The sequence below is a fragment of the Aythya marila genome, assembly GCF_965140915.1.
Source record: "Aythya marila genome assembly, chromosome: 2".
Lineage (NCBI taxonomy): Eukaryota > Metazoa > Chordata > Aves > Anseriformes > Anatidae > Aythya > Aythya marila.
The window spans coordinates 11,605,340-11,631,575 of NC_139043.1; the positions used below are offsets into that span (position 1 = coordinate 11,605,340).

A 26,236-nucleotide genomic window follows, 5' to 3' on the forward strand; every position below is an offset into this window, starting at 1 on the left:
TGGACTCCCTGTGTCTTTAAAAGCGGAAGATATTTGCTATTCTGTAAGTTCAGCTTTTTATGCAAAGCTTTTAAAAAATTTGCTTGTGCATTTAATTTCAGACTACATCTGTAGAAATTTGGAATAGCTAATGGCTATCAGTGATGCCTAACAACCCATTTTGTTGGGCCAACTGGCACTGATATACACCCCTAGCCTGTCTTTTGCTAACTAGTACTGTTTCGAAAGATCTCAATGACTAAAAATCAGTCACTCAGAACTTACTGCAGGGGTTTGCAAATAGCAGTTCTCAATTATGGAAGGCAGACAGACCACAAACCACCGTGTGAAACAAGGGATGGCATATTGAAATAGCCTCTGTTCTAAACAGGAAAAAAAAAAGTTTACAAATGTTTCTTGTACAAAAAAAAAAAAAAAACAACAAAAAAAAACACAAGAGAAGACAACAGGCAATAGTTCTTGTCCTTTTCCTTCCAGATTTCTCTACTCTTTCTCTTGTACTACTGTCTTCTTTCAATTTTTTTTACCCTTTGGCTTTTCATTGTTTCTTCTGAACCTCCATTTTTTAGATGTTTATTTTTCCCCTGCTGCCATTTCTAGTCCCCTTGGAGAAGAGGGGATCCTCAGCATTACCTGCAAAAGGCATAAAGGCATGAGAAGGAAAAATATGTCATGATGGGCTCAGGTGGTACTTAGCAGAGGGCAGAGACACGACCTGCTACACAGGGAGCCAAGGATGCCATTCAGTGCCTGCTCTGGAAGGTGTGATCACCCTTACCATCAACCAGAAGACCTTATGGAAATGGATGAGTATCAGGGGTTATCAGAACTGCTAGTGAGATGAATGCATGCCCTGGCTTTGGATCAGGTACTGGAAGAGGAAGGACTGCTTGTAACAAAAATATAGCTCATGTCTTGCAGGGATGGCTTAGCTTTACCCTGTTTTTAGAACCTGCCAAGAGGTTCTTACCACCACCCATGGGTGGAAAAAGGGAGCAGAAAATAGACTAGAAAGAGTGAAGTCCCTGGCTCTTTTCCCTTTTCATGCTAGGAAAGATAGCTAGAAACTAGGAAATCACTGTTGCGTATTTTACAGAAACCACACAATTTCAGGATTCTGATCTAAAAGCTCCAAGTCAAGTCACATATGGAAAAAAGTTCCAATTTTCACAAAGATTAACTAGAATGAAAAGTTATGAAGTCCGGGGTGAGTGGTGGATACACAAGATGAATAGATGGATGGTAGATATGGATTTCTTTGTAAGCAATGCATAAATAAATAAATAAATAAATAAATAAAACCTACGACTGCAGAATTTTACTGATTTTACTTTCAGCAAACTACAGCTCTCCTTTTGCTTTCCTCAGATGAATTGAGCAGCAGAAGGGGTTCCAGTACCAGGGTGAATACAGGCACTCCTATTCCTGTTTTGGTTTCACTATTGCACAGGGGTGCACAAGCCCCAGATAAAACAAGCGTGGCAGAGATTTGGGAAGAGGTGAACACTTGCTCTTGCACACACGCCTCTCTTCTCCCACCCGTGCCCCGCAGCAGCTCTGGGCACGCAGCATAGCTGAATGAGCGCAAAGCGCACCGGGTGTCACCGCTGCCACGGCCGGCGTTTCCCGCAGCAAGCCATACATCATCAAACATTGACACGGCTCCAGCAGGCTGCCATGCCTGACATTTGATGTATAGCTCTAGGTGCTCTCTGTTTAATTTGGAGGAGCCGGTGAGGGATCGGAAGAAATGCCAAGGTGGCGAGGGGGGGACTGCGGGGTGCTCGGTCCCGCTGGCCCTACCTGGTTAGGAGGAGGAAGGCCAGGCTTGCAGCCAGCAAGTGAATGCTGCTGCCTCCCCTCCGACACCTCAAATATTTATCGTGTTAAATATCAACCGGGAGAATATTGCCTTCGTTTAAGCTTTTCACGTTCCAATGATTTTTTATTATTTCCATCGACCGAAATAAATGAAGAAAATGTTTCAGACTACACATGAAAGCATGTAAAAATCAATAACGGGATTTTAAAAGATCTAGAATGTCTTGAATACATTCATTTTTCAAACATTTTTCTCTGATCTTTAAATAGCTTTTCTTGGAGCATAACATTTTTTGAAAAGTCAAATACAGAGCATTAAGGGTATAATTACCATTTTAATTATAACTCAATCATCCTATCTGCTTTGCATAGAAATTACAGCTTTTATATCAGGATTTTGGGTACTCACAAACATTCAGGAGCAATTAATGCTAAAGGTTTTCAATGTATATGAACTTTACATCTAATTCAACCAGGCTTCATTCAAAAAATATAAATACACTGAATTTTATATTTACAATTTTCAAGCAAAAAATTCTTCTCCATAAATGTCTTTAAAGCTAGGACAATTTAAAAAAAAATAAATCTTGTTCAGATGTGATCTATCTGTGTAAACTTGGCCAGATCAAATTCCAGTGGTGATAATTAAAAAAAAAATCACACTAATTAGTTTCTGATCAGACTCATGGAGAATTTCTGATAATTTTGCAAATATTTCTGGAAAGCATTAAAGACTCAAAACTTTATGTCTAGATGCCTTTATAAATGTTTTTCCTGTTTGAGATTTTATGAAAAATGCTATTTTTAACAATTTACTTTAGCAAGTGAGCTGGTCCCAATGACCTTGCAGAATTGCCCATTATATTCCTCTGCAGTTATGTGTGTGTGTACAAATGAAAATTAGTAAAATTAATTACACCAAAGTTGTATTTCTTCTAGCTAACATCACAATATAGGACTGAAGCTATTTCTCCCTATGCTGTCAGTTTTGAGACAGGAAAGAAAATATTTTTATAATTATAAGGAAATAAAATGATCTCCCATATACAGCTGGGCACTGTTTCTTATTTTATTGACTTTTTGCCTTTACCCCACATCACAAAAGACTATCCTATGCATTTCTATTACTCTCCATGTGCTTTTTTTTTTTTTTTTTTTTTTTTTTTTTTCCTTTTCTTTTCCTTCCCTTTAAAAGCACTGTAAAGGCACACCAGTTTTACAAGGAGTCTCACAGTACAAGTCCCCTCTCATTGCTTGGACAGAAATGATATTGTGACATTTTCTGTGTCTGTTTTTCTTCTCCTCACTCAAGTATTTTTTTTTTTTGGGGGCGGGGGAAAGAAAATTCTGTTCACAACAAGGCAGTGGCTCCAGTGACAGTGCTTCATCCCCCAGAAGTGGCTGTCTGTCTTTGTGTGGTGCAGTGGCTCCTTTGTACAAGGAATTGCTTTTGCCTTCAGTGAAAGCCTTGCATGAAAGCCCAGGCACAAGCAAGCCCCTCAGCTGGGAAGTGCTGCAGGATGGAGAGGGAAGATTCATGATGCTTATTATCAGCCTGCACTTGAGATAGATGTCTGACATTCCCAGTTGTGGAGCTACAAGTAGGTTACATCTGAAATGCACGCTATTAAAGCACTTATGCCAAATCACATCATGCATTCTGCATATATATGTGTAAATAGCTCTAGCTTTTTTGATGGATGAATGAAAAATATTTTCTTATTATACCGATCAGCAGCAAAAAGTAAAGGTGAATAGATTTTACACTTGGACTGCTCCATGTTCTTGACAGTTTTGCAAACAACCCTCTCAATCTCTCTCTTCTCCTAATCTTTGCCAGATGAAACTAGGATCCTGATGTCATTTTAACACTGGTATCTGAAAAAATAAATGAGGGGGGATGTTAAGAGGGAGGCAGAAAACAGATTTTATCCGAACCAGTCCACTGGCCTGACTCGGCATTGACCTGCACCTTGTGTAGTCACTTACCCCAGTGTTACAGGATTTCATACTGCCTTGCACAGGGGAGAATTTCAGAAATGGCTAAGCCCATTGATTTCCAATAGTCTCAAGTTTTGTCCATACAGAAAACTTACACTTGCTGAATTTAAATCAGCTTTTAAACTCTGGGTGAAGCTAGACCAGTATGAACCCATGTGTGGCTGTGCTATTTTCATGTACTTAGAAGATGGCAGGGAGACAGGAATCAAAGATTTTCCCTTCCTTCCTTGTTTCATTTTTAAGCAAGAGTCAATCTTAATTTCACCTCCAGGCTCTGGAAAGCAGGAATTGGGCTGACAAGGCTAGGTTATCCCAGAGGACCGCCCCAATTATCCTGCTGGACAGGTTTCTGTGTGTTAGATCACTAACTCGATTGCTGAGGTAAAATCTTTTGCTCAGCATGAGCTATCCTAGCTCAGGGAGTGGATGCTCTCCAAGCTCAAGAGCCCAGATGGTGGCGAACTGTCCCTGCGTACTGACCTTGCTAAACCGATACATTATAGGTGGTAGGAATGGACCCAAACTAAATCTGTGTGGTTTAGCTAGGGTCTTCCATCCAGCAAAAAACAGGAGTCAGTGAAGGACCTGGCAGACCCTGTTCAATATGTAGCCCTGTCCTGGCAGGTAGAGGACTGAGCTGGAGCCTAATTTATCTGATGTTGGTGGATGTTGTAGGTAGGAGCCCTTTTCTGCTGCAGAGCTGACGGCTGCTGTGGCTGAGCCAAGGGAAAAGGATACAGCCAGGGCCTCTACGTGCAGCCCACTGGGGTGGCACACAGTGAGAACCTCCTGGGCATGGGGAAACTCTGAACCCAGTGCCCCCAGTCGGCTGTGTGTGATGCCAACCACCTGCCTGAGCACATGGTGGGCTCTGTGTTGGGGATATGCTTGAAAGAGCATTTTTCCTGTTTTGAGTCACACTGTGTGGGCCTTAATGGGAGCTGGAGCTGCCATCAGGCCTCATCCTCCCAACCCAGCAATGCTGGCTGGAGACACTGCATTCCCCAGCAGCCCCTCATCACATCCCAGCTCTGCTGGCAGCAGGGGTACAGTCCCTGCTCCAAAGCAAAGGCTTCAAGCAGTCTTTGCTCTGGGTGTTGAATAATCCAACTGCCTCCATCTCCAGTGGATTGCAGCACATTTCTGTCCTATGTTTCAGCAGCCAGGCAATGGAGCAAGCAGCTTCAGTGCAAGAGACACTGAAAACACCTGGGAGGGCTTGAGTGCCTTCACCAGAGTCAGAGCTGTGGCAGACCCTGTCCTCCAACCCCTTGAAGACCTGCTGCCTCCTTCTTTGCCTGAAATGCTTAGGAGTGGTGGAATATGAGATCACAGATCCTGAGGCTGTTCCTGGATGCCACAGTAAGATATTCACTGGGGTGGACACCTGAGATTACTGGGCAGAGTTAAGTGCCTTGAAGAGTTCAGGGAGCACTGAAAATGTTCTGAAAGGAAAGGCTACAGGAGGACATGGTTGTTGGGAAGGTAAAAAAGGCATGGCAAAAATATGGGCATTACACAGGCCATGGATGCACTGGATAAACAGTCTTAGATGATACAAAATAGTATCAAAGAGTATCACAACTGTGAATGCTGTCTTCACAGGGACCCTTTCCTTCCTTCCTTCCTTCCTTCCTTCCTTCCTTCCTTCCTTCCTTCCTTCCTTCCTTCCTTCCTTCCCTCCTTCCCTCCTTCCCTCCTTCCCTCCTTCCCTCCTTCCCTCCTTCCCTCCTTCCCTCCTTCCTTCCCTTTTGTTTTCTTTTTTGAATGGGTACAGTTGTGTTGATCCATTATTACATCAGTACTCAGAACAGGCAGATCTGTTTATTAGGACTACAGATCTGCTGATGACCTTCTAATAAAACAAAACACCTTGCAGTCTTCAGATTACAGGAGATGTTTCAGTTGCTATATTGAATTTTACAGTAAAGTTTCTAAAATGAAAATGTAGGCATTTGAAAATGTAGGCACTTTTCTTAGTAAATAAAGCCATTCACCTAAATGTGTTGATTCTAATCTGAGTAGAGTTGTAGTAATTTACCATTAAATGCCAGTGAAACCTCGGCTTCCAACTGAGGTCTAGCTTCTTTACTACAAAAAAAAATAAAAATAAAAATAGTAATATTAGAAAGCATCTGAAATCATTAATTTTTATTCTTATGTCACTCTGCTGCAAATTTTAAAAGGGCTGTGCTCAGTCCTCATAGTCCATTAAAAAACATTTTTCCCCAAACAAGCCTGGACTGCAAAAGAACCCTGATCTCAAGCCTCATGTGGAAAATAGGGTTTACGATGAAAACACTAAGTCAGCATAAACCATAATGGTGCTGCAGTGCTGCTGAGGACTGGACTGTTTCTTTCAGTTTGTTCCTTCCAGAAGGCAAAAAAAGAGGCGGATATTCTTACCCAGAGAAAAATGACCATGGAGCAAGCAATAATTCTTACGTTCTGTTTTGGTAATACCTTCAATTTAACAACTGTCTGTGAAAAGGAGTTTCTCACAATGAGTTATTTAGTCACTATGCTGTCTAGGGTATAACTGTCATTCTGAAGGGAACATCCATGCTATGATTTGCTGTCAGTCTGTTGTACACTGTAAGTCCATTCATTTTTTCCCCTAACAGGTGGAGATAATGCTGTGATACACAGTAAAAGATAGATGATAAAAACAATTCTTTAAGGAAAAAAATAGACACAAGGGGGTTGGCAGAAAAATATGATAAAACGTTCCATTCTCCTTTTTAAAGTACCATAATAAAACATGTCTGAAGTGAAGTAGAGATAGCATAAACAGTGGAGCATAGGTCTGCAATCCCAGCATGATATTGCATAAGGAGCAATCACGGAGCATTCCCACCACACTTGCCTGTCACACGTTATTAACAAGAGTGTTTAGGACTATTAAGTAATCCTGACAAAGGGACACGATCAACTTAAAAAGATGTTGCATTTGTATTGGCTGCATTTGACGCGATAGAATTATAAATAATTTAAGAGACTTTAAAGCCAGAAGGTGCCATTTTGATATATATATATACACATTTATATATATATATATTTTTTTGGTCCACAGTCCAGCACAGTGCTGACCATGGTGTGTTGCAATAGATTTTCCTGAAATTTGCTCAGTTAACTTGCAGCTTGTAGTAAAACTAGATGGAGAATATTATTCTGTATCCTGTTGCTGCTCATGATGACTGGCAAAGGTTGCTGAAGACTGGAAGAGAACAAACACCAATCCTATCTTCAAGAAAGGCACGAAGAAAGATCTTGGGAACTTAAGGCCTGTCAGCCTCGCCTCTGTACCTGAAAGGTGACAGACTAAATACTCCTGGAAAGCAACTTCCAGATACAGGAGGTACAAGCAGGTGATTAACAGCAGTCTACCTTGATTTATGAAGGGGAAATCATGCTTGACCAACCTGATGACCATCTACAATGGGGTATCCAGCTGGGTGGATGAGAGAGTGGTGAATGTTTTTTACCCTGACTTTAATAAACCCTTTGGCATGGTCTCCCATAGTGTTACCATAGACAAGCTGACAATGTATGGGTTAGATAAGTGGCAGTGAGGTGGGTCGAAAACTGACTGACCCAGCCCGGAGGGCGGTGAGCGGTTGTGATGGTGTGCCCCTACTTCCACTACATCACCTAGTCTGAGCAGAGTGCCATCAGTGGCAGCTGTGATGGATATGTCCTGCTGTGATGGCTGTCTGGGATTCAGGGGAGACAGAAGACAACCCAGGGCTAATTTGAGCGATTTTGAGCCAAATTTAAAAGAAAGTCCAACTAAAGACAAATTTGGAAGAAGCTAACATCAGTATGCAAGTATGACCATAAATCCATCACCTTACCCCATAAATAGTGAGCAGCCCTGGAAACCTTTGAGCTCTCCTGACACAACAGTGGGCTTCACACCAGGACCCCCCTTGGGCAGAGATGCTTCCCAAGGTTACTTCTTTAGATTGGGAGGACCCTTATTGCTACTGATAGTTGGTAAGCATGATAATGTGCTATAGTTCTTTGTGATCATGCTTTATAAACTTAGCTAAGTAGCATAAAGGATATAACTCAGCCACAGTGGATTTAGCTGCACCTAGGTTCAGGTTCAAGTTTAGAAATAAAAAAAAAAATAATAATATTTAGAAATCTCACTGCTGACCGTGAGCCAGCAGTGTGACCTCATGGTAAAAAAGGCCAACAGCTTCCTTGGCTGTGTTAAAAAGAATTGGCAGCAAGTTGAAGGAGGTGATCCTTCCCCTCTGCTCAGCACTGCTGAGGCCACAGCTGGAGCGCTGAGTCCTGTGCTGTTTTCCCAAGTGCAAGAGGGAGATTTAGATCTTTCAACAGCAATCAGGGAGAAAAGAAAGCTAAAACAAATAAAGAAATCACAAGCAAGATGCAAAGTGCTGCATTTAGCACTTTTTGGTTTCTTGCAAAAGTTTCAAGTTGACAATATCCCCTTAAACTACAAAAGCAAAAATAGCTGGTGACAAAACCAGTTCCTTTTTTTTTTTTTTTTTTTTTTTTTTTGTCATCTTCTCTTTAGGCCACTCTGATATATCTGCATTGGCATTAAAAAGCCATTATAAGCAATTTAAACTCTGAATTGATCCTGACGCATATGTTCAGGTCCTCCTCATATGGCCTTTCAATAGTTCTCGATTCAAACTGCGAACAAGCATCACCCTGTAAACAGAGGAGATAATTATGCTTTATTGATCAGACCCTCAGGGTATGAATGGAAACCAGGCAGCTATTTGAGAACAGCCATCAATGTGGTTTTTAAATTGTGGTATCTCAGTCTTTTCCTTTCCAAATACTCCCTAAATATGGTCCTCTAAAATGGAAACCTGGAGCCAACAAAATTTTGCCACTGGCTTCAGTGGAAACCAATATGTCAATGTAGATTCACAAATGGTGATTTTATATGTTTCCCACAGGCTTCTTCCCATGTTATCTGCTCAGTTTCCACCCAATACTGGCTCAGAGTCATCTCCTGGAATATCACCCACAAAGCTCTCAGATGCATTATTGCAGGCTGTCCCTGTCCTCTAACACACCTCACCCCCCTTCACAGCTGCCTAGAAAAACAAAAGTCCCTGTTTAATCCAGTGTCAACATCAGTTTTCTTCAATTTTGCTAAAGTAAGGGTTTTAGCACCTGCCACACCTCTTCCATAACAAATGTACCATATTGGACTCATGAACAGACATTTCCAGCTGAAACTGTAATCATCCATTTCTCAACCTCTTTCTTTCTGCCAGTTAACATCCCCAGAAATCAGGACCAGATATGTTAGAAAAAAAGGGAGAGTTTACTAATTCCATGTCTGAATTTATCCTACTATCTGAGAGAAGGAGAAATAGTTTTGCTATGATAGCTAATAGTCCCTTAAACTAGCACCACACTACATTAGAAAACAGTGAAATTGTTCACAGCTGTTACTGCAATGCACTTAAACCCAGATGATCAATTTGGGGTTATCACCATAAGTAGATGTAAAATGCACCTGGTCCCCTGGCCCCACCATTCAAGCACTGAGATAGCTGAGCTCATATTTTCACTTTTCAGTCTCATCCCAGCCTGAGATGTGGGTTCATCCTCTCCATTTGTAGGGAACATGTTAGAGTGCACTATCCCTGGTTCAGTAGGGCCATGTCCCAAAGTTCAACTGTGCTGTCATTCTGCTTTGTTGCTGGTTGCTCCCTTGGGGATAACTGCCTTGTCCCCTGTCCACTTCTACAAAGCCTTTATTTTCATATTGTATAGACAGAGACTGAGTGTCTCGAGATATCTGCTGCTGTCACATATAGTTGAACAGTCTGAAAGGTTATGAGGAGCAGCAAAAAGCATGATCACTAAAAGCTAATTTTGCTAGGAAAGCAGTCTGAAAACATGCATGGAAATCTCTTCTGCAGAAATATTCACATTACACAAATAGCTGCTACCGTGAAGGGAGATAAAAAGATAGCAAACCTCTTTGACTGCTTCACTGGCCCTCCTAGCCCCTGCACTGCAGCAGCAAAAAATGTCTATGTTACTATGTATGTCATTAAACACATCTGTAAAGAGACTGGCTTTGGACTCACGGGGCAAATAGTCCCTTGCCAACTGTTTTTAATTGTTTTAAAGGATTTTTGTCCATGAAACCCACAGTGAGAAAAACAAACAAACAAACAAGAAAAAACCAGCAATTATTTACACCCAGAATTATCCCTGTAACTAAACATACAAAAAGGCTGAATGATACACAGGGCTTACTTCCCCCGGTGATAAAATGAGAATGACCTCTGGGACTTCATTTAGTTTCCACCTCTCATGAGTTATGAGCCACTCTTCACTCCTAAGGTATAGCCCATATCTCACTCAAACCCTCAGCTGACCACAAAACCCCCTTCCAGAAAAAAAAAGAAAAAAATATTACTCTTCCCTCAGTCTGCGGAGGATTACCCATGTCATGGGAAGCTATATTATTGTCTTTAGTGCTGCTAGGAATTACTTTCAGGATGTTTCAGCTCATTACCTCAAGTCTTCATCAGCTATTTTCTGAGCGCAGTAACCTTTGTGATGCAGGTACTGTATATATCTACGGTATTGATTCTGTTTCTCCTGCTACATTACATGCAATACATGTAAACAGACAGCGGTGTTTCATTCCCGGCTAGCAAGGTGCAAAATGGTAACGGATCCAGCAGCTACAAAGCACAGATAAAACCTTGAAGTAATCAGCTGAACTGTCATGGAACTAATGCCATGATATAGTGGAAGCAATTATTTGTACTTATATATCTTACGGTAAAATGCAATCGGTGTTTAAACAATCCTGTTGGTGTTGTCAAGGACGCATTTAGCTTCAGATGTTCCCCTCTTAATCAGTAACTAGTTATTAATTAATTAGATAGTGATCATGGCTGTTTTTCATATGCAGTTGAAGTATTATTGCACTTGATTTTGTGCCTCAGCACAGATCATTGCTAATTTACTGCACGTGCGGTTGTGTTAATGTGCTCTAATGCAAACAATTATCACAAGGACAGGGCACCTAACATCTGACCTAAAATGTTATGGAATTGTTCTAGCAGCTGCTTTCTTATTTGCAGCCCCAGCCTGGATAAGGCACACCAGGGGGGGAGGCCATTCCCTGTAATGGGAGGGTGAGAAGGGAGACTGGAAATCAGCACTGGGGATTAAGGCTGGGGATTTTGGAAAGCTGCATGGGACACTGTCAGGGCAGCTTGTGAACAGATGAGTGAAGTAAGCAGAAAATGCAGCAAACTGAGTGGTTACAGACTGACAGCAAGAGGGTGTCTCACTGTTCTCGCTTGTCTGCTATGCTACAGGTAAAGATGTAGTAGTCCCCCCCTTTTTTTGGGAGGGGTCTCAGCTCTGCAAAATTATCAATTCTAATGGTGCCTGTAGATAACAATTTATTTGTTAACAGCTAACAAAGAGCAAGTTCTCTGTCCTCCCAGGATTAGCAATGCTTAGTTATGCTGGCTAAATAATATATTTTTCAGTAGATACCAACAGTGTCAAGAGAAAAACAAACAGTAGCAGAAAACAGCGTTTATCTGAATTGCATTTAATAGGGGCCAGAAGCAGTAAGCTAAGAATATTCAGCTGAAGTAGTTCAGTCAGAGATAGCTAAACTTTTTACCGTGCCTATTTAAATAGAGAGGCTTGAGATGGAGATTAGCTATTTATCAGCTGCATGGTGGAATGAGAAACAGCTGCAACATATTTTGGGGGTAAGTTTGATATTTTCTTCACTATGAATCCACAGGTTCATATTCTGCTCTGGTTTACGCCTGTGGAAATGTGGTATATCAGCATTAGCTTCCCACGTTGCTTTGTGGTTCCATGCCCACATATATCAGAGCAAATTTAGTTTATGTTGGTTCAGTTAATCAAATTAATTTCACAACCACATAAAGGACTTTAAATATATTTCTAATGTTAGCAAGTATAGGTGCAAAGAAATAAGTCCCCAGAACACAAAATGTAGCATGGGCAGCAAAACACAGCTCCCAGCTCCCAGCAAAGCATGTCGCTGTATGTACCTTGCAGCCCATCAGTAGGATTGTAGTCTTTCACTTCAGGGCTGTAAAATAACATGAAGTTTCCCTTCCAGACTTTTTTTTTTTTTTTTTTTTTTTCTTCCTGATTTTCCACCAAAGGTAAAAGTTTTGCGCCTTACCCCCAAACCCAGCTCCCAGGTCCTTGACAGAGCCATTTCTACATTTTGAACTTTTATTCCTGACCCCACCAAGTTCCCCTCGCGTCTGAAGCTGGGAACAGGCAAAACAGCTGCTCTCATCTCCCCGCTGACAGCTTACATTTTGAAAGGCTAGAAAAAAAAAGGCTGCTAACCTCACCAGTATGAGTGTTTAATTTGCTCGGATCAATTTCTGTCAAAGGCAGCCTGGAAGCCTTTTTTTTTTTTTTTTTTTTTTTTTTTTTTTTTTTTTTCCCTGCTTGTCTTTGCAATGTTTCTTTCTCTGCTGCTGATCAGTTCAGCCTCACTGGCGTTCAGCTGGTGACCTGTGGATATCGAGGGCTCCCCAACAGATCCCTCTGATTTGCACAAGTCCTCCTGTTTTGCCACAGGGAAGCTTTGCTCAGATATCTGCTTGATTTCAGCTCATTTACATGACAAGGCTGCTACTCTGCCTGCAAGGACTCTTGCTTTGTAGCTTGGCTTGTTGGCTTGATTTTTGATACATAAAGGACAATGAACTTTTATGTTTTTCCTTCTCTCTCTCTCCCTCTCTCCCTCTTTTTTTGAGGGAGGGCTGAAGATCTCTCCAAGTTCACAAATGTCTAAGTAGAAGCTGCAGGTAAAGATGTAAGTTTTGGAAAAACTAAACTCATTTTAGGTTCCTGCCTATTCATAAAGACAAAGGTTTCAAAATATCAAAGACTAGAAAATCTGAAAGGCAGATTATTTTCTTTTTGATGAATACAGGATTTAAAAGGAAAATTTATGCACTGCAGCTTGCCAATGTTTCAGGGAGTGCTGTTCTGTTCGTTTACTCCTGCCAGTGTTCTCCAGAACTTGGGGACTGCAGCAGCCTCATCCCTCTTTTACTCTAATTACCCTCAAAGGCAAACTGTAAAGCACACAGCTGGAGGTTCTTACCCTGGGAAAGCAAGAGGCATCACCTGTTATTATGATTGTGACCAAAAATCTCTCTCTCTCTCTCTCTCTCACACACACACACACACACACACAAGGAAAGTCTTTCAATTTGATGCTTTGTATGGCAAGGTGAAATGTCTTTCAAAACATTTTTTTTTTTTTTTAATTTTGAGTAAAATAATTGGCTTATTTTAGAAATAAAGGTTATTTATTTATTTATTTTAAGAGGTCTTGCTATCTTCTCTGCTTAGTAGCCAGAGCCTAGAGAAAGGACAAATAGAAACCACAGATTTTTCTAGCCATGCTGAGATACTTGCCAGAATAAATATTGCTGGTTTAGACCATAGAGTAACTCAGAAAAATGTGCATGAATTATAGTCAGAGGAAACGTGCTGTGGTATTGAAGAAGGTATATATTTGAAGATGAGCACAAAATGGACAAAGATATCTCTGTGTTAAGAACTCATGTCTGCCATTCTGCTAATGTCCACGTAACTCAATATAGATATATTATGATATGCTAAAATGAACCTTCCAGCAAACCCCCAAGTAATCCAGCACCAGAGATGGGCTCCAGGAGAGCAGGGCTATTACCAGAAGTCAATATCAGAAAGTCACGACAATCAGGCTACACTAATAATGCAATGCTCTGTGGATTTAAGGAAAAGATGCTGAGTTGCCCTATGCTGAGGGAAAACATCCATCCAAAATGCAGCAAAATTTGACAGTGTTGTAATGTTTTGCCAGTCCTGGCTGGGAATAGCAAAACTCTAGGGCTGAGCTGTAAGCTCAATGATCCATATGATCCATAGTTATGTGCGTGCCAGGGATTCTTTTTTTTTCTTCCTTTTTTTTTTTTTTTTTTTTTTTTTTTTGGTGGGAGGAGAGCTCAAAGTGTCATTAGCATCTGTGAAAGTGTTTTCCAGAATTGTGTTGCTTATGAGCCATTTCTCTTCTCTTCATGTTATCATGTTATGAGCCACTATTAGCATTATTATAGGAAAACATCTTTGGTGAATCATGCTGCTATTCCAAGTGGTACGGCAGCTAACTTTTGGCTCACAGGACAGCCATTTCCATTTTAATCTGGATTGTTCATACACAGGCACACAAGCTTTAGTGTGGCTCTGATTTGTGTCTTCTGGGGTGTATCAGTCAGCTCATCTGCCCCCTTACTGCTGCCATGACTATGAGGCTGCATGGAACTTGACTTTATGTTTGCTGTGTTATCAGCCACTACTCCCTTTTATTTTCTAGCTTGCTTTTTTTTGTCTGCTGCATGTTGATGGCTCCTGACTTGGTTTGTAGAGGGTTTCTGGGTAGCTTGATCAGGTTTAAACAAGAACATTCAATTCCTGCATCTCTCTTGGACACAGTTTCTCTGCAATGATCAGGACAACCAATCCCTAACAGTTTAATTGTGGTACTATTATGAACTATTGTTCCATATTATGAGTGTACATGGGTCATTAGGCACAGAGGGTTAGAATGACTTGTCTGTGTGTATCAAGGAGACTGGAAGAAAGGAGGGGGCTGATTCAGGAGTAATGAGTTTATTCTCTGATATCCCTGAGAGGATTATTCCTTAAAAGTATAGGGCAGAGTTGGTTTGGATAAAAACTAATTATGAAACAAGAAATGAAGCCAATGCTTCTGACTTCACCCTCCCTGCAAGACCCTGGAGACTCGCATTATTCATTGTGTTTAACCTAATAAAGCAATGACCCACATAGGAGGGAAGGGAGTGGATTGTAATTATTTCTGTGAGTAGTAATGTCCAGTTCAGAGAAGATGGTCTAAAAATAGGAACTCAGCAATGAAATGACACGAATGGAAAAACCTAGAAACCATGGGACTTCTAGGCTACTTCTCTGAAGAAACTGAAACACATTCATTTTGTTCATTTGAGTTTGTTTGTTTAAAGGAATACTCTCCTTCGACCTTTAGTTTTTAGAGGTGAAGTAGATAAAGGATAAAAACAGCACACAAGGAATTTATACAGCAAATCAGTGTGGCTTCAGTAGCATATGTTCATTTGAGTGACATCTCAGCATGGCACTGATTTTAAGGTACCATTGTCTGAATTCAGGTCTGATTACGTGACTCGTACCTGCAGTAGATGTGATGACAAGTAGGTTAAGAGCAATCATGGCTAGGTGATTTCATATCAAATGTCTTCTCCAGCTCAGAAAGCGAATAGGAAACAATGCTTAGCTTGCTTGAAAGTAAACACTGATTTATCAATTAGAAAGCCAAAAAGGATGAAAAAGCAACATGATTTGTCTAAAGGCAATATTGAAGTATTTAAGGTGGAGGAGGAAAGGTTCACAGACACATTATCATTTTATATTTCTTAGAATTCAGCCTAAGAAGCTGATGGGTATCATGAGATATAGAGAATATTGATGGTTTTCACTGAATAAAACTTTGTGATAAAAGGAGGCTGAGAATTTACCTACTCTATCATTTCTATTTCTCAGGAGTTCATAAAAATATTTTATCTTAACAAAAGTTCACATCATGTATGCTGCATGTGAAAAAAGGGAAAAAAACAAACATCTCGCTCATAAATTTTGCTCCCATCTGAGCAGCAAACACTTGTGAGGAGTTCATATAAAGAAACCACTAAATGAACAGCAAATGGTATTACTTTCTAGAAGAACTTCAGCCAATTCTCTAGCTTTGTTTGGTTATATAAATAGCTGAACATATAAAGAACGTATAATTTTGTATCCATTATAACAAGTCTGAAGTCTGTTGTGTCTGTTCTCACCAATCCTAAAATTAAGTTCTAATTATATTCCGTATTGAGTTTTACGATATGCCTATTTGGTGTGTTTGCATGTGTGCAATAGCACTCTGCATGAAAAGTTTAGCTGAGATAAATGGCAAGAGAAATGTTGTTTTTATCCTGAACTACTACACACGTGCAATGTTGTACTGCATTTACATGGCAAGGTTTTGGTAGCAGGGGGGCTGCAGGGGTGGCCTCTCTGAGCAGAGGCCAGCAGCTGCCCTATGTCAGATCAGAGCCAGTTCCAAATAGCTCCAAAAGGGACCCGCCACTGGCTAGAGCTGGTCCATGGCTGTTGCTGGTTGGGAGTCTGGGAGAGCAGAGTTAAGAAAGGGGGGGAAAAGAACTGCTGTGCTACAGCAGCTGGGAGAGAGGGGTGAGACCCAGCCCTGCAGCCCCCAAGGTGCGTGCAGCAGGAGGGCAGGAGGTGCTCCAGGCACGCAGCACAAGTTCCCCTGCAGCCTGTGGAGAGGCCCCTAGTGGAGCAGGCTGTCCCTCTGCAGCCCATGGGTCCCACATGGAGCAGATCTCCACGATGCAGCCTGTGGAGGAGCCTCCGGTGGAGCAGGTGGATGTGGCCTGGAGGAGGCTGCGGCCCATGGAGAGCCCCCGCAGGAGCAGGGAGTCTGGGGGGAGCTGCCGCCTGTGGGGGACCCGTGCTGGAGCAGTTTGCTCCTGGGGGATGGACCCCGTGGGAAGGAGCCGTGTGGGAGCAGTTCTTGAAGAGCTGCTGCCTGTGGGCAGCCCCCGCAGGCTCAGTTTTGGAAGGACGGCATCTGGGAGGGACCCCACATGGAGCAGGGACAGAGAGGGGCCATGAGGGAGCAGCAGGGATGAAGCCTCAGGGACTGACCACAGCCCCCAGTCCCCTGCAGTGTTCAGGGGAAGGAGAGAGAAGAAAGTGGATAGTGGGGAAGGTGTTTCTTGTTTGCTTTTATTCTCACTGTTCTAGGATAGGCAATACATGATATTAGTTTCCCTGTATTGGGTCTGTTTTCCCTGTGAGTGATGAATTGTTGAGTGATCTCCCTGTCCTTATCCCAACCCTTGACCTCTTTCCATTGTATTTTCTCACCCTTTTCTTTGTGAGCTTCTTTTTTTTTGCTTCCCAGCAGCATCACCAAGGATCATAGGCTCTCCACAGGTGCCCAGGCACCCCTCTTCCCTGGCCTTCCCCGGCACCTGGCAGCGCTGCCGGCCACACAGCTGGCACATGCACCACAAGAGGGAGGTAGTCATCGTAAAATGGATGGCAGTGGCGGGCTTCTGATCCTCCGTGCATGGAGCGAGAAACCTGTTTGAATAATTAAGGCTTCCTAGATGTGACTACAGATAAAAATAGAGAAACAATGCGGTTTTGGCATGAGTGTAATGCTCCAGCTCGGTCAGAGAAGGCTTTGCATGGAACTCGACCAAAGAAAAATTCACTCCGGGCACTTGTATTACAGCTCCATTTAGCAGAGCAGAACAACCATGGCTCGTATTAAGTAGATAATAATGAAGCATCATAAACAATGTCAGGATGCGAGTCCAGGACGAAGCAGGAGCTTTAATGAGGTCCAGCTTGCCGGGAGCTTTTTGAAGTGTATCTAGTTCAGTTACAAAGCCAGAAAGCAACAAAGGCGACTCTGCCAGCTGTGCGAGTATCTGGTTTAGGAGGAAGTTTTATGTGCGGATGACACCACGCTGGGATTCAGCTTTCATGTACTAACTAGCTCTGCTCATTGCCTGAGCCCTGCATAAACTCTCTCCCCATAACATGTCGCACAAATAATAATTCTTGACAAATCAGATCCATGCCACCGGCTCCCAGGATAGACAAAGCTGGTTCATTGTGGTAAATAACAGGAGCCAGCAGGGTCCTTTCTGCCTATCACTAGCCATATTTAATAAGCAATCTAGGCTGTGAAGGGAAGAAATGAAACACTGGTTCTGTGGCAGTATCGATGGCACGAAGTATTTGTAGTTACAATAAAAGAGCAGTCAGCAGCCAAGTCAGATGGCTAAATCAGATTCGCCCTACTCTAAATGCACGTTAATCACAGTGGACTCAGATTCTTTGTAAAGGAAAATGGCATGTTTTTATTGTTCCCTTTTTCAGAGGAAGAAGGGATTTAGGTTGTTTATAAACTTAAATTTATATAAATAAACACTTGAGAAAAATGCCTTTATGCCTCAAAGATTTTTTTTTTCTTGAAGATATTAAAATCAGTTTTTCACTTTTGTAAATGGAGATCAGCCATTCATTAACTAATTTTCACCATTATTATGGCTCTAACTATTATTAGTTAGGTGAGCAGTGTACTTTCTGTCAGAAGCATTAGGTTTAGCAGAATTCAGGTACTCTGAAAGCCCTGAGCACACTCTGCATCACACAGAACTTAAAGATAAGTGCAGAGGAGTCCTTTTGGGGTGATGCTGGAATTTTCTATGGGCAGGAGGGAGCTGAGTTACAGGGTACTGCCTCAGAGGAACAAAAAAGAGAGGTGTAGATGGGAAGGCTCCCAAAATGCGTTCTATGGCACAGACAGGCTCCTGCTGCTTTTGGTGGTGTTTGGGTGGAGATGCATACACTGTCTCTGGTGCTTGTTCCTGCAGCAGCTTGCCAGACAGTTGTTGATGCAAAGTAAATGTGCTATTGTGTAATGATGACTGTACTTCATGTGCAGACCCCTTAAAGTGTCTACACTTATGTGTTGATTCCATAAGAGCAAGAGATCAAAGCCCTTTCTACCCTATTAATTTGTTTCTTCTGATTCTGCGTAGGTAGCACATCTCCCTTTGATCTTTCTAATATACATTAAAACTTGGTAATTTCTTCATCTGAGACTCTTGCTGTAATGTCTATGGGGCAATAAGCCTCTTTTATGTTGGACGTATATGAGGGGTGCGGAGATGGTCCTAGTTCCTCAACTGTGAGCCTAGAAGTGACTGCAATCTTATTAGCAGCCAGGAGAATAATAACAGTATCCAGTGCACTAACGCTGTGCCTCTAATTTTTTTTCTCTTGTTTTTCTTAAGAAACTGTAATCCCATAAGTGTCTTGACTGCCCGTTGCTGTGATTATAAAAATCAGCTTCCCCCACCTGCAGAGTCAGAAACAGATGGTTGAAAATCAAACAATATTTGTATTGCAGAGGCATTTCTTTGGTCCCCACCATTTCCCTTTCTTGCATCTCACTGTCAGGAGCTACACACATACCTATCAGCTGCTTCTCTTTGCATGATAGGAGACAGAAACAGTTATAAAAAATGTACTTGATCACTCGATGAGACAAAGCTCTTCACATAAACACACTGGAACAGCTTCTCAAAACTCAGTGTTAGTTCTGTGCTGTCCCTCCACACCAGAGTCAAATCTATCACTGCCATCCTCAGCACTGGCTTAATTGCAACACAGGTGAGAGGGCATGGTAGCAAGGAAGTTGGCAAATTAGGATAGTTAGAGAAATAAAATGAAGGAGGCAGGAACAAGTGATACTGAATGGAAATGAAGTGTTTTACAACCCAGAGAAACAAGCTTTTGGAGGGAAGCAGATGAGAGGCATGGGGTACAGGGCTTTCCCTGATGTGGTGCTTGCTCTTCCCATGACATTGTTCACTGAGGTGATACTGTGGTTAGCTGGCAGGAGGCTTCAATCAGTGCAATGTGAATACTCAGATTGCTCTGGTCTGCAAATGGCACTTTTGAAAAAAAGGATTTAACTGGATTCAAATGGTTAACCTTACTTGCAGAAGGAGAAAAAAAATTTGAATCTTTCTGATGAAACTAATGTAAGTCACAATGAGGCTTCATTTAAATAAATAAATTTGCAAGGACTGCTCTGAAGGCTCTGGATGAGAACCAGCAACAGCAGTGTTAAGCAATTTCAAAGCCGAGCGAATGTGATTTTCACACCTATTCGTTTTTAATTTAGGTCCATTTGAAATCCAAGCACCCCTCTATTATTAATTAATGGTTTTGCTCTACAGCAGTAAGAATACTGTTTAGACTGAGTGAGATAGATTAGACGGACTGTAAGATTAGAAAAACAATCTGTAAACTGGTCAGATGCAGTTGGGGGTCACCTTGATCTCCTGAAATGAGCGCAGGGCACTCAGAAAGTCTGGGAGCGTGAGCACAGATATCTACAGTGCAGACTTATTAGGGCTGGCTGGGTCAGCTCTCCTCGGTGTCACATCCCATTCTGGATTACAAGAATATTAGCTAACAATGTGAGGAGAAATAATTGTCAGACTTCCATAAAAGCTGATAATTGAAGAAAGCGCATACTATTTGATGGACAGTTTGAGTTCAGACCAAGTATGCCAGGAAACAAGGAGCAATTATTTAGTGACTTAGAAAAGGCACACAGTGGTGCATTGTACTTCCCATTCTCATGACTTACTTTATCTCTGCTGTTCTTCATTAGTTTAGCAGCTCTCCAGGCTCCTCCTTGGCTACTCTGATCAACATGGTATGCCCAGTCCCAGGCCATCAATAGTATTTATTTCGTGCTTCGGTGGCCTAGCACAGATAAGACATCTGGTTTGAGGAAGAGCAGTTGCTGGCAGATTGATGGACAAATCTTGTGATCATTTCAGATGGTCCCTTGATAATCTCAGTTACCTCCTATTCACCTTATACATGTTCAAGAGCTTGGAACCCCATTGTACATGTACGTGAATCACAATAACGGATCAAAACACTGTTGAGGACTGCAGAGAAGCCACAATTTGGATTATATTATCTTTAAATTTTGAGTTAATATATTTTTTTCCTGGTGTAAAACGTGAGGTATTGTTTATTTTGGGGTATAATCTTGCAGTCATGCCAAACACATAGTGGAACAATCACAGAGAAGAAAATCAGAGGCAGAGAGATATTCTTTTACAAAAACACTGGCAGTGTAAAGTGCTCAAACTTTCATGGTGGGTTTTCAGCATTGGCAGGTGAGGGGCAGGGGAGACAGCTGAAGAACCAAGTTTGACTGCAGTTGCCCCAGGGAATTCATCTATTTCTGGCTTTGCTGTTCTTGCATTTCTTTGTTTTGCCTGAATCAGAAGAGATCAATATGGCAGGACTTTACAGCTATGCTCCAAATTTCCTGCCGGTTCAAGAAGCCTACGGTGTAGGCAGCACCTATTAGAACAGACTGGAGAAAACAGTGCCTTTCTTTACATTTTGCCTTGAATCTCCCTTGGTCAGCAGGGAAAGTGGCTGTCAGGCTGAGAGCATGCCTGAGGGCCAGGCTGAGGAACACCAAGTCCCCTGGGAGCCTTGATGAGCCAGGCACAAATGTCGACGGTTGGAGTTCCAGCTGATAAGAACCTGTGAAATTTTTGACACTTCCTTGGACCAAGTCAAATCCGTAAGTTCAGCACAGCTGGGCTACCAGTGTTATGAGGTTTTGGGCTTTTCCTGTTTCCAGTCAGGCTATAATCAGGAAAGGCCAAATTATGGCCTCCTGTTTATAGCCACTGAGAAATGGGAACAGGAGCAGAGACACACAGAGGCATAATATTCCTTGGGAAGGACAACCACAGAGATAAACATCTGCCTGTATTCTACAAAATATTCAGAATATGGGTGAAACTGATCTAGTTTGTCTGTCCTCACTGGATATCCTGAAAAATAAGATGGAACACACACACACAAAGAAAAAAAAAATAATAGTGGTGGCTGCATAGGAGAATGGTTACTCCTTGTTCTGTGAAGAAATTAAAAATCCCTAATATTTCAAATTCTGTCCCTAAGCTGTTTGAGTTTCAGAGTGCTTTCATGCTTTTAAATAGATTTGGACACAAAACAAGCTGAACTTACTAAATGAAAAGTAGGCATAGCTTTGAAAATGTGGCTTGAAATGTGTCCTTGAAAATGTGTTTCACAGAAGATCAGAGAGATAGGAAGGAGCTGAAACAACTTTCAAGTCATCTGGTTCTGACCACAGCTCAATGAGAACAACACTCTTTCCAATACAGTTACCACTGCTTCGACTGACAAAACAGCCAGATGGACTGACCGGAGCAGCGAGCAAAGAGCCACTTGATGAGATGCTGCATAACACAGCTGGAACAAGTAGATACGCTTCCGTATTTAGTGCCTAAGGAAGTCAATGGAAATACATTTGCTGGTGTCAGTGGAAGATGGGTTACAACATAACCGACTATTACAAACTCAGGTTTTGTGTCATGGACACTGTGTCTGTTGATGGAAAAAGTTAGTAAGGAAGTCAGAAGAAATCAGTGTTAAGGCTTCTCTCTCAACGAATATGCTGACTGCTGGCATTAAAAGTGCCTGACTAATCTTTTAGTTGGACAAAACATAACCATTTAAAAATACTGACAGAGAAAGTTTGATGACACCTTTTCACTGACATTTATACTTCCAGAACAGTGAGAAAACGAAGGTAAGGAGGTCAGAAAAAGCCTTAAAAAAAGAGAGAGAGAATACACGATGAAGAATGTATTGTACAGTGAACAATCTGGGATCCAGGTAAGATGTGATATGTGAATGGAAGATATCAAGAAGCCAAACAACCGGGAAATACTTGAGAGATAAGGAATCAAAATAGTCGTACTTGTCATGCAGTTTCAGAATATGAGATACCAAGTTATCTGTTGATGAAGGCATGGTATTTACCTGCTGATCCACCCAGCGAAGTTCACTGAGGGCAGTAAAGCAGACAGTAGGACACGAACAGAGATTCCTTTTTATATCCAATTGCTAGGTTTCCATGGGGAAGGACAGACATGTTCCTCAAAAGAAATCACTTTTTTTTTTTTTTTTTTTTTTTTTAACCAGAACTAATTAAGATAGGAGACAGCATGGAGTTCTCAATTAAATCTCATCCATACTTCAGAGGAGTACTAGGAGGATAGAAATGCCAGGTTGGCCAAAGCCTCCAAAATGCCTGCAAAGCAGTCTGTGAAGATCACTGCTGTTCTTAAATTATGTTAATATCCCGCTTGTGTATGGAGTTTATAAACCAGAATTAAAGGGAAAGAGGTGGAAGATTATGATGTATTTTAGAATTCCTCACATTTCTCATGTTTCCTTTTTGGAAACACAGGAAGGAAAATTCTGGGTCACCAGATAAAATTCCTGGGTTCTGTAGGCAATCATGTCACATAAAGAATTCATTTCCTATCAAACTCGGTCTTGCTAATGAACATCTTTACTAACGTTAATGGAAATTGCTACTAACAATTTGCATTTACACACTACTTAAGGATCTTAAAGTGTTCTTTCATATAATATGCCCATTTTTTATTACAGGAATATTGGATTTAAATGACTTGCCTAGGGTCTCACAGCAAGCCAGCAGCAGAATAATTCTTAGAGCTCCCAGTGCTTTGCAATAAATCCTGGACATTAACAACTCCCTTCAGAAAGGGAGCTTTGTGGTGGTAGATCACCTCCTGGTGCTGGTGGATCAAACCTTTTATGATAGTGGAAACAAACCAAGAAATCACTTGAGCCCATGTAATGCTTCTCAGTGTCTGCAAATCCTGGCTTCCTTTGAACCTAGAAAATTGACACAAGTCTGAGTAATGCTAAGATAGCCTTTGGCATATAACCAACTATGAAATTTTGATGTCCTAAGGATGTACCTCTGATCTGTATTTTCTGTATGATTACAGCAGGAATATCTACATTTATTCCAGGAAAATTTCAGAGCTTTCACCATTCCCTGTTAGAGGCATATCTGGGAAAAAAAAAAAAAAAAAAGAAAAAAAGAAAAAGGGGAAGGGACTGGGGGCAAAACAAAAAATGTAAGACTATAAAAAACAAAAATTCTTAATTTTTCTAGTGACAGAATTGTCAGGAGAGTTTGCTCTAACAAAGGCACATTCCGTGTCATTGCTATCTCCTCTGGATGGTGCTGTCCACAGCAAAAAATAACTCTCAAAGGAGAATATGGGACATCCCTTTGTTTATGGACCCACATCAAGAAAGAGGCAGCATTACAAAATGACCTGCTTTTTCTGCATGTGTCAGTGTTACCATTCTCTCTACCTAACATTGACATTTTGCCCTACCTTCTGCCCTCCCATCTATGCCTCATATGGAAAGGGCCAGCAAATTGTGCCCAAAGATTTCGGATATGATTTTTAAGCTTTTGCCTGTGATAAACACTTTTTTTTTTCTATGAAAAAGGAGCTATTTTGTGGCACGGCTCATCAGAGGAGCCATCTGATAGGACAACAGCAGGAACAGCGACACCGATCGCACTAATTGAAAGAGTTCCTCCAACGTGGTGGTGGCTACTCAGGAGCTCTCACCTGTGGCAAATGGTGACATTTACTCCTGCTGGGAATGTGGCTGGGCAGCCGAATGTTAAAGAGGGCCTGCAGCGCAGCCTGCGCTGCTTGGCCCTTGGCCAGCTTCTTGCTACGTCCTGAGCCTTCAAATGTTCTCCCGTCCACTCGCACCGCCATCACAAAGCTCTTGATGTGCTGCTTCTCCACGGTCTCTGACAGGCAGACATACCGCAGGCCTGACCGCAGCTCATTTAGCAGCACCACCGGGTTCTTCTCGCTCTCCGCTTTGGAAGCCATCTTGTGCCTGTTTTGCTTACTGTGGCCCATTAGGTCCAACGTATGGCAGAGTAAGCGCCCGTGGCGATAAGCGGTGGAAAGCAATTCATTATTAACCGGGTTATAGACTGAAAAGTCCTCGCTGTGTGTGGATGGTTCGAACTCCTTGAACAGAGTATCTGGGAAGTCTGCCTGATCAGAAGTAAAGTCCGTGGATGGGTTGATGCAGTTCCCCATGGCAAAGTGAGCTTGGCAGGCGTTGGGGAACTGGACAAATGACTTCAGAGCTAGCTCTGCAGCACGCATTTTGGCTTTCTTTTTCGTGGGCCCTGTGCCTTCAAATGTAAGTCCATTTACTTCCACAGCAACAGCAAAGACTGGAGCGTGTACTGGACCTGTCTGGGAAACCATTTTGTATTGTAAACCTGGTTTAAGTTCATGTAGCTGGACCAGAGCATTCTTTGGTGTCACTGACCATGAGACTTTCTTCCAGATGAGTTGGAGTTTGCAGAAATGGCCATTATTGCCATCCTCTAAGGGTCTTTTCCTCTTACTGCTAGGTGTTCCCCCTCTTGCCCTCTCATTAGAGGGTATTGGATGATCCTCCAGGTTCCCAATGTTTCGATTTTCCTTTACTTCTGCACTGCTGGTACCTGTCAGTAAAGAAAGAAAAAACCTCACATTACAGTTGTCATCAGAGCAGCTGACATCATGCCTGGGGCTGGAAAAATAGCCAAAAAAGAAAAAAGAAGTTAATGATAGATATCCTTGCTTGTCCTCTTTTTGGCTGGTTTCCTTGTCATAGCACAGATTCTCTGCATGTCCTGAATGATTATTTGTTCCTAAGGTCCTACTTCTGTTAGTCAATAGCCTCCTGTTTAAAAAAGATTACATCACTCAAAGATAAAGTATAACTGATGCCTTGATGCCATGTGATTTAAATAAAATACTCTATTCACACTGGATAATTATAGTGAAAAGTGAATAGTTTGCAAAGCTCCCTCAGGCTTTTTTTTTTTTTTTTTTTTTTTTTTGTATAATCCATGTGTGCGAATACTTATGAACACATTATTAGAAATCAGAAATGATTCACAAATGAATCACAAATAGAAAAATGGGTAAATGCATTGAATAATTTATTTGCTATGAATACATTGACCAGTTCTACTCACACCATAGGTTCTTTTGTTGCTAACATCACAAATCCAGCTTAAAAAAATGATCAGAAAGACATTCCTAGTATTTGAAACAATAATTTGATCTGGCCTTGGATTCCAGTTTAATAAGTGAGAATCTTTCTGTCAAGTTCAATTGCAGATACTCTTAGCTCCTGCATCAGCAACAACTAATATTGCAAAAAATCTAGGTAAATCTAAATCAGAGTAGGAGAAGCCAGAGCATCATGACGGGAGTGATTACTGTTGTAAAAGATGATTTATGTCAAAGAAAGCAATGGGAGAGAGTGACTGCTAGGAAGCACTACGGTGATGGGGGAAGGGGATGAAATGACAATGGGGAGCTGTGGGGGGAGCACTCTCCTGCTGTTGTGACAATGAATCACACTGCTCTAAACTTCCCTTGTGCAGTGTTTGTGCTGCTCTTTGCTACAGCAGATGTATGACTGAGAATGGAGATTCATCTCACTGATGTCCTGAATGAGACAGAAAATGTGCTTATATCTAAATAAGTGTCATAGAACATTTCTGTCATTTCTGATGATTTTGTTTAAACGTATTGCATCTCTGATGCATCCTTCAGCCCTCCTGTGCCTTGCTTGGGGCAGAGACCAAGTTGGGGAAGTAAACATGAATTTAATCAACCCGTGAAGCAACCCATCCCTGGAGCGATGCACCTGATCCCTTTCAGAGCACTGCCTGGCTGCCTGCTGTATTCCAACCAGCATTGCTCGCGGAGCCTTTTCCATGTTTTGTTGTCAGACACGAGCATGCCACCTGTGC

General features: G+C 41.7%; 1 protein-coding gene across 1 annotated transcript in view; it reads right to left on the bottom strand.

Annotated features, from left to right (window-relative positions):
- The window catches only part of ADARB2 (adenosine deaminase RNA specific B2 (inactive)), a gene marked incomplete at both ends in the record, with an annotated part of 307,517 nt that overhangs the window by 74,010 nt on the left and 207,271 nt on the right, over window positions 1–26,236 (bottom strand). Inside the window, one exon of the mRNA XM_082754534.1 lies at window positions 24,024–24,931. Within this exon, the coding sequence (XP_082610660.1) occupies window positions 24,024–24,931 (908 nt within the window). The remainder of the gene's footprint in view (window positions 1–24,023; window positions 24,932–26,236) is intronic.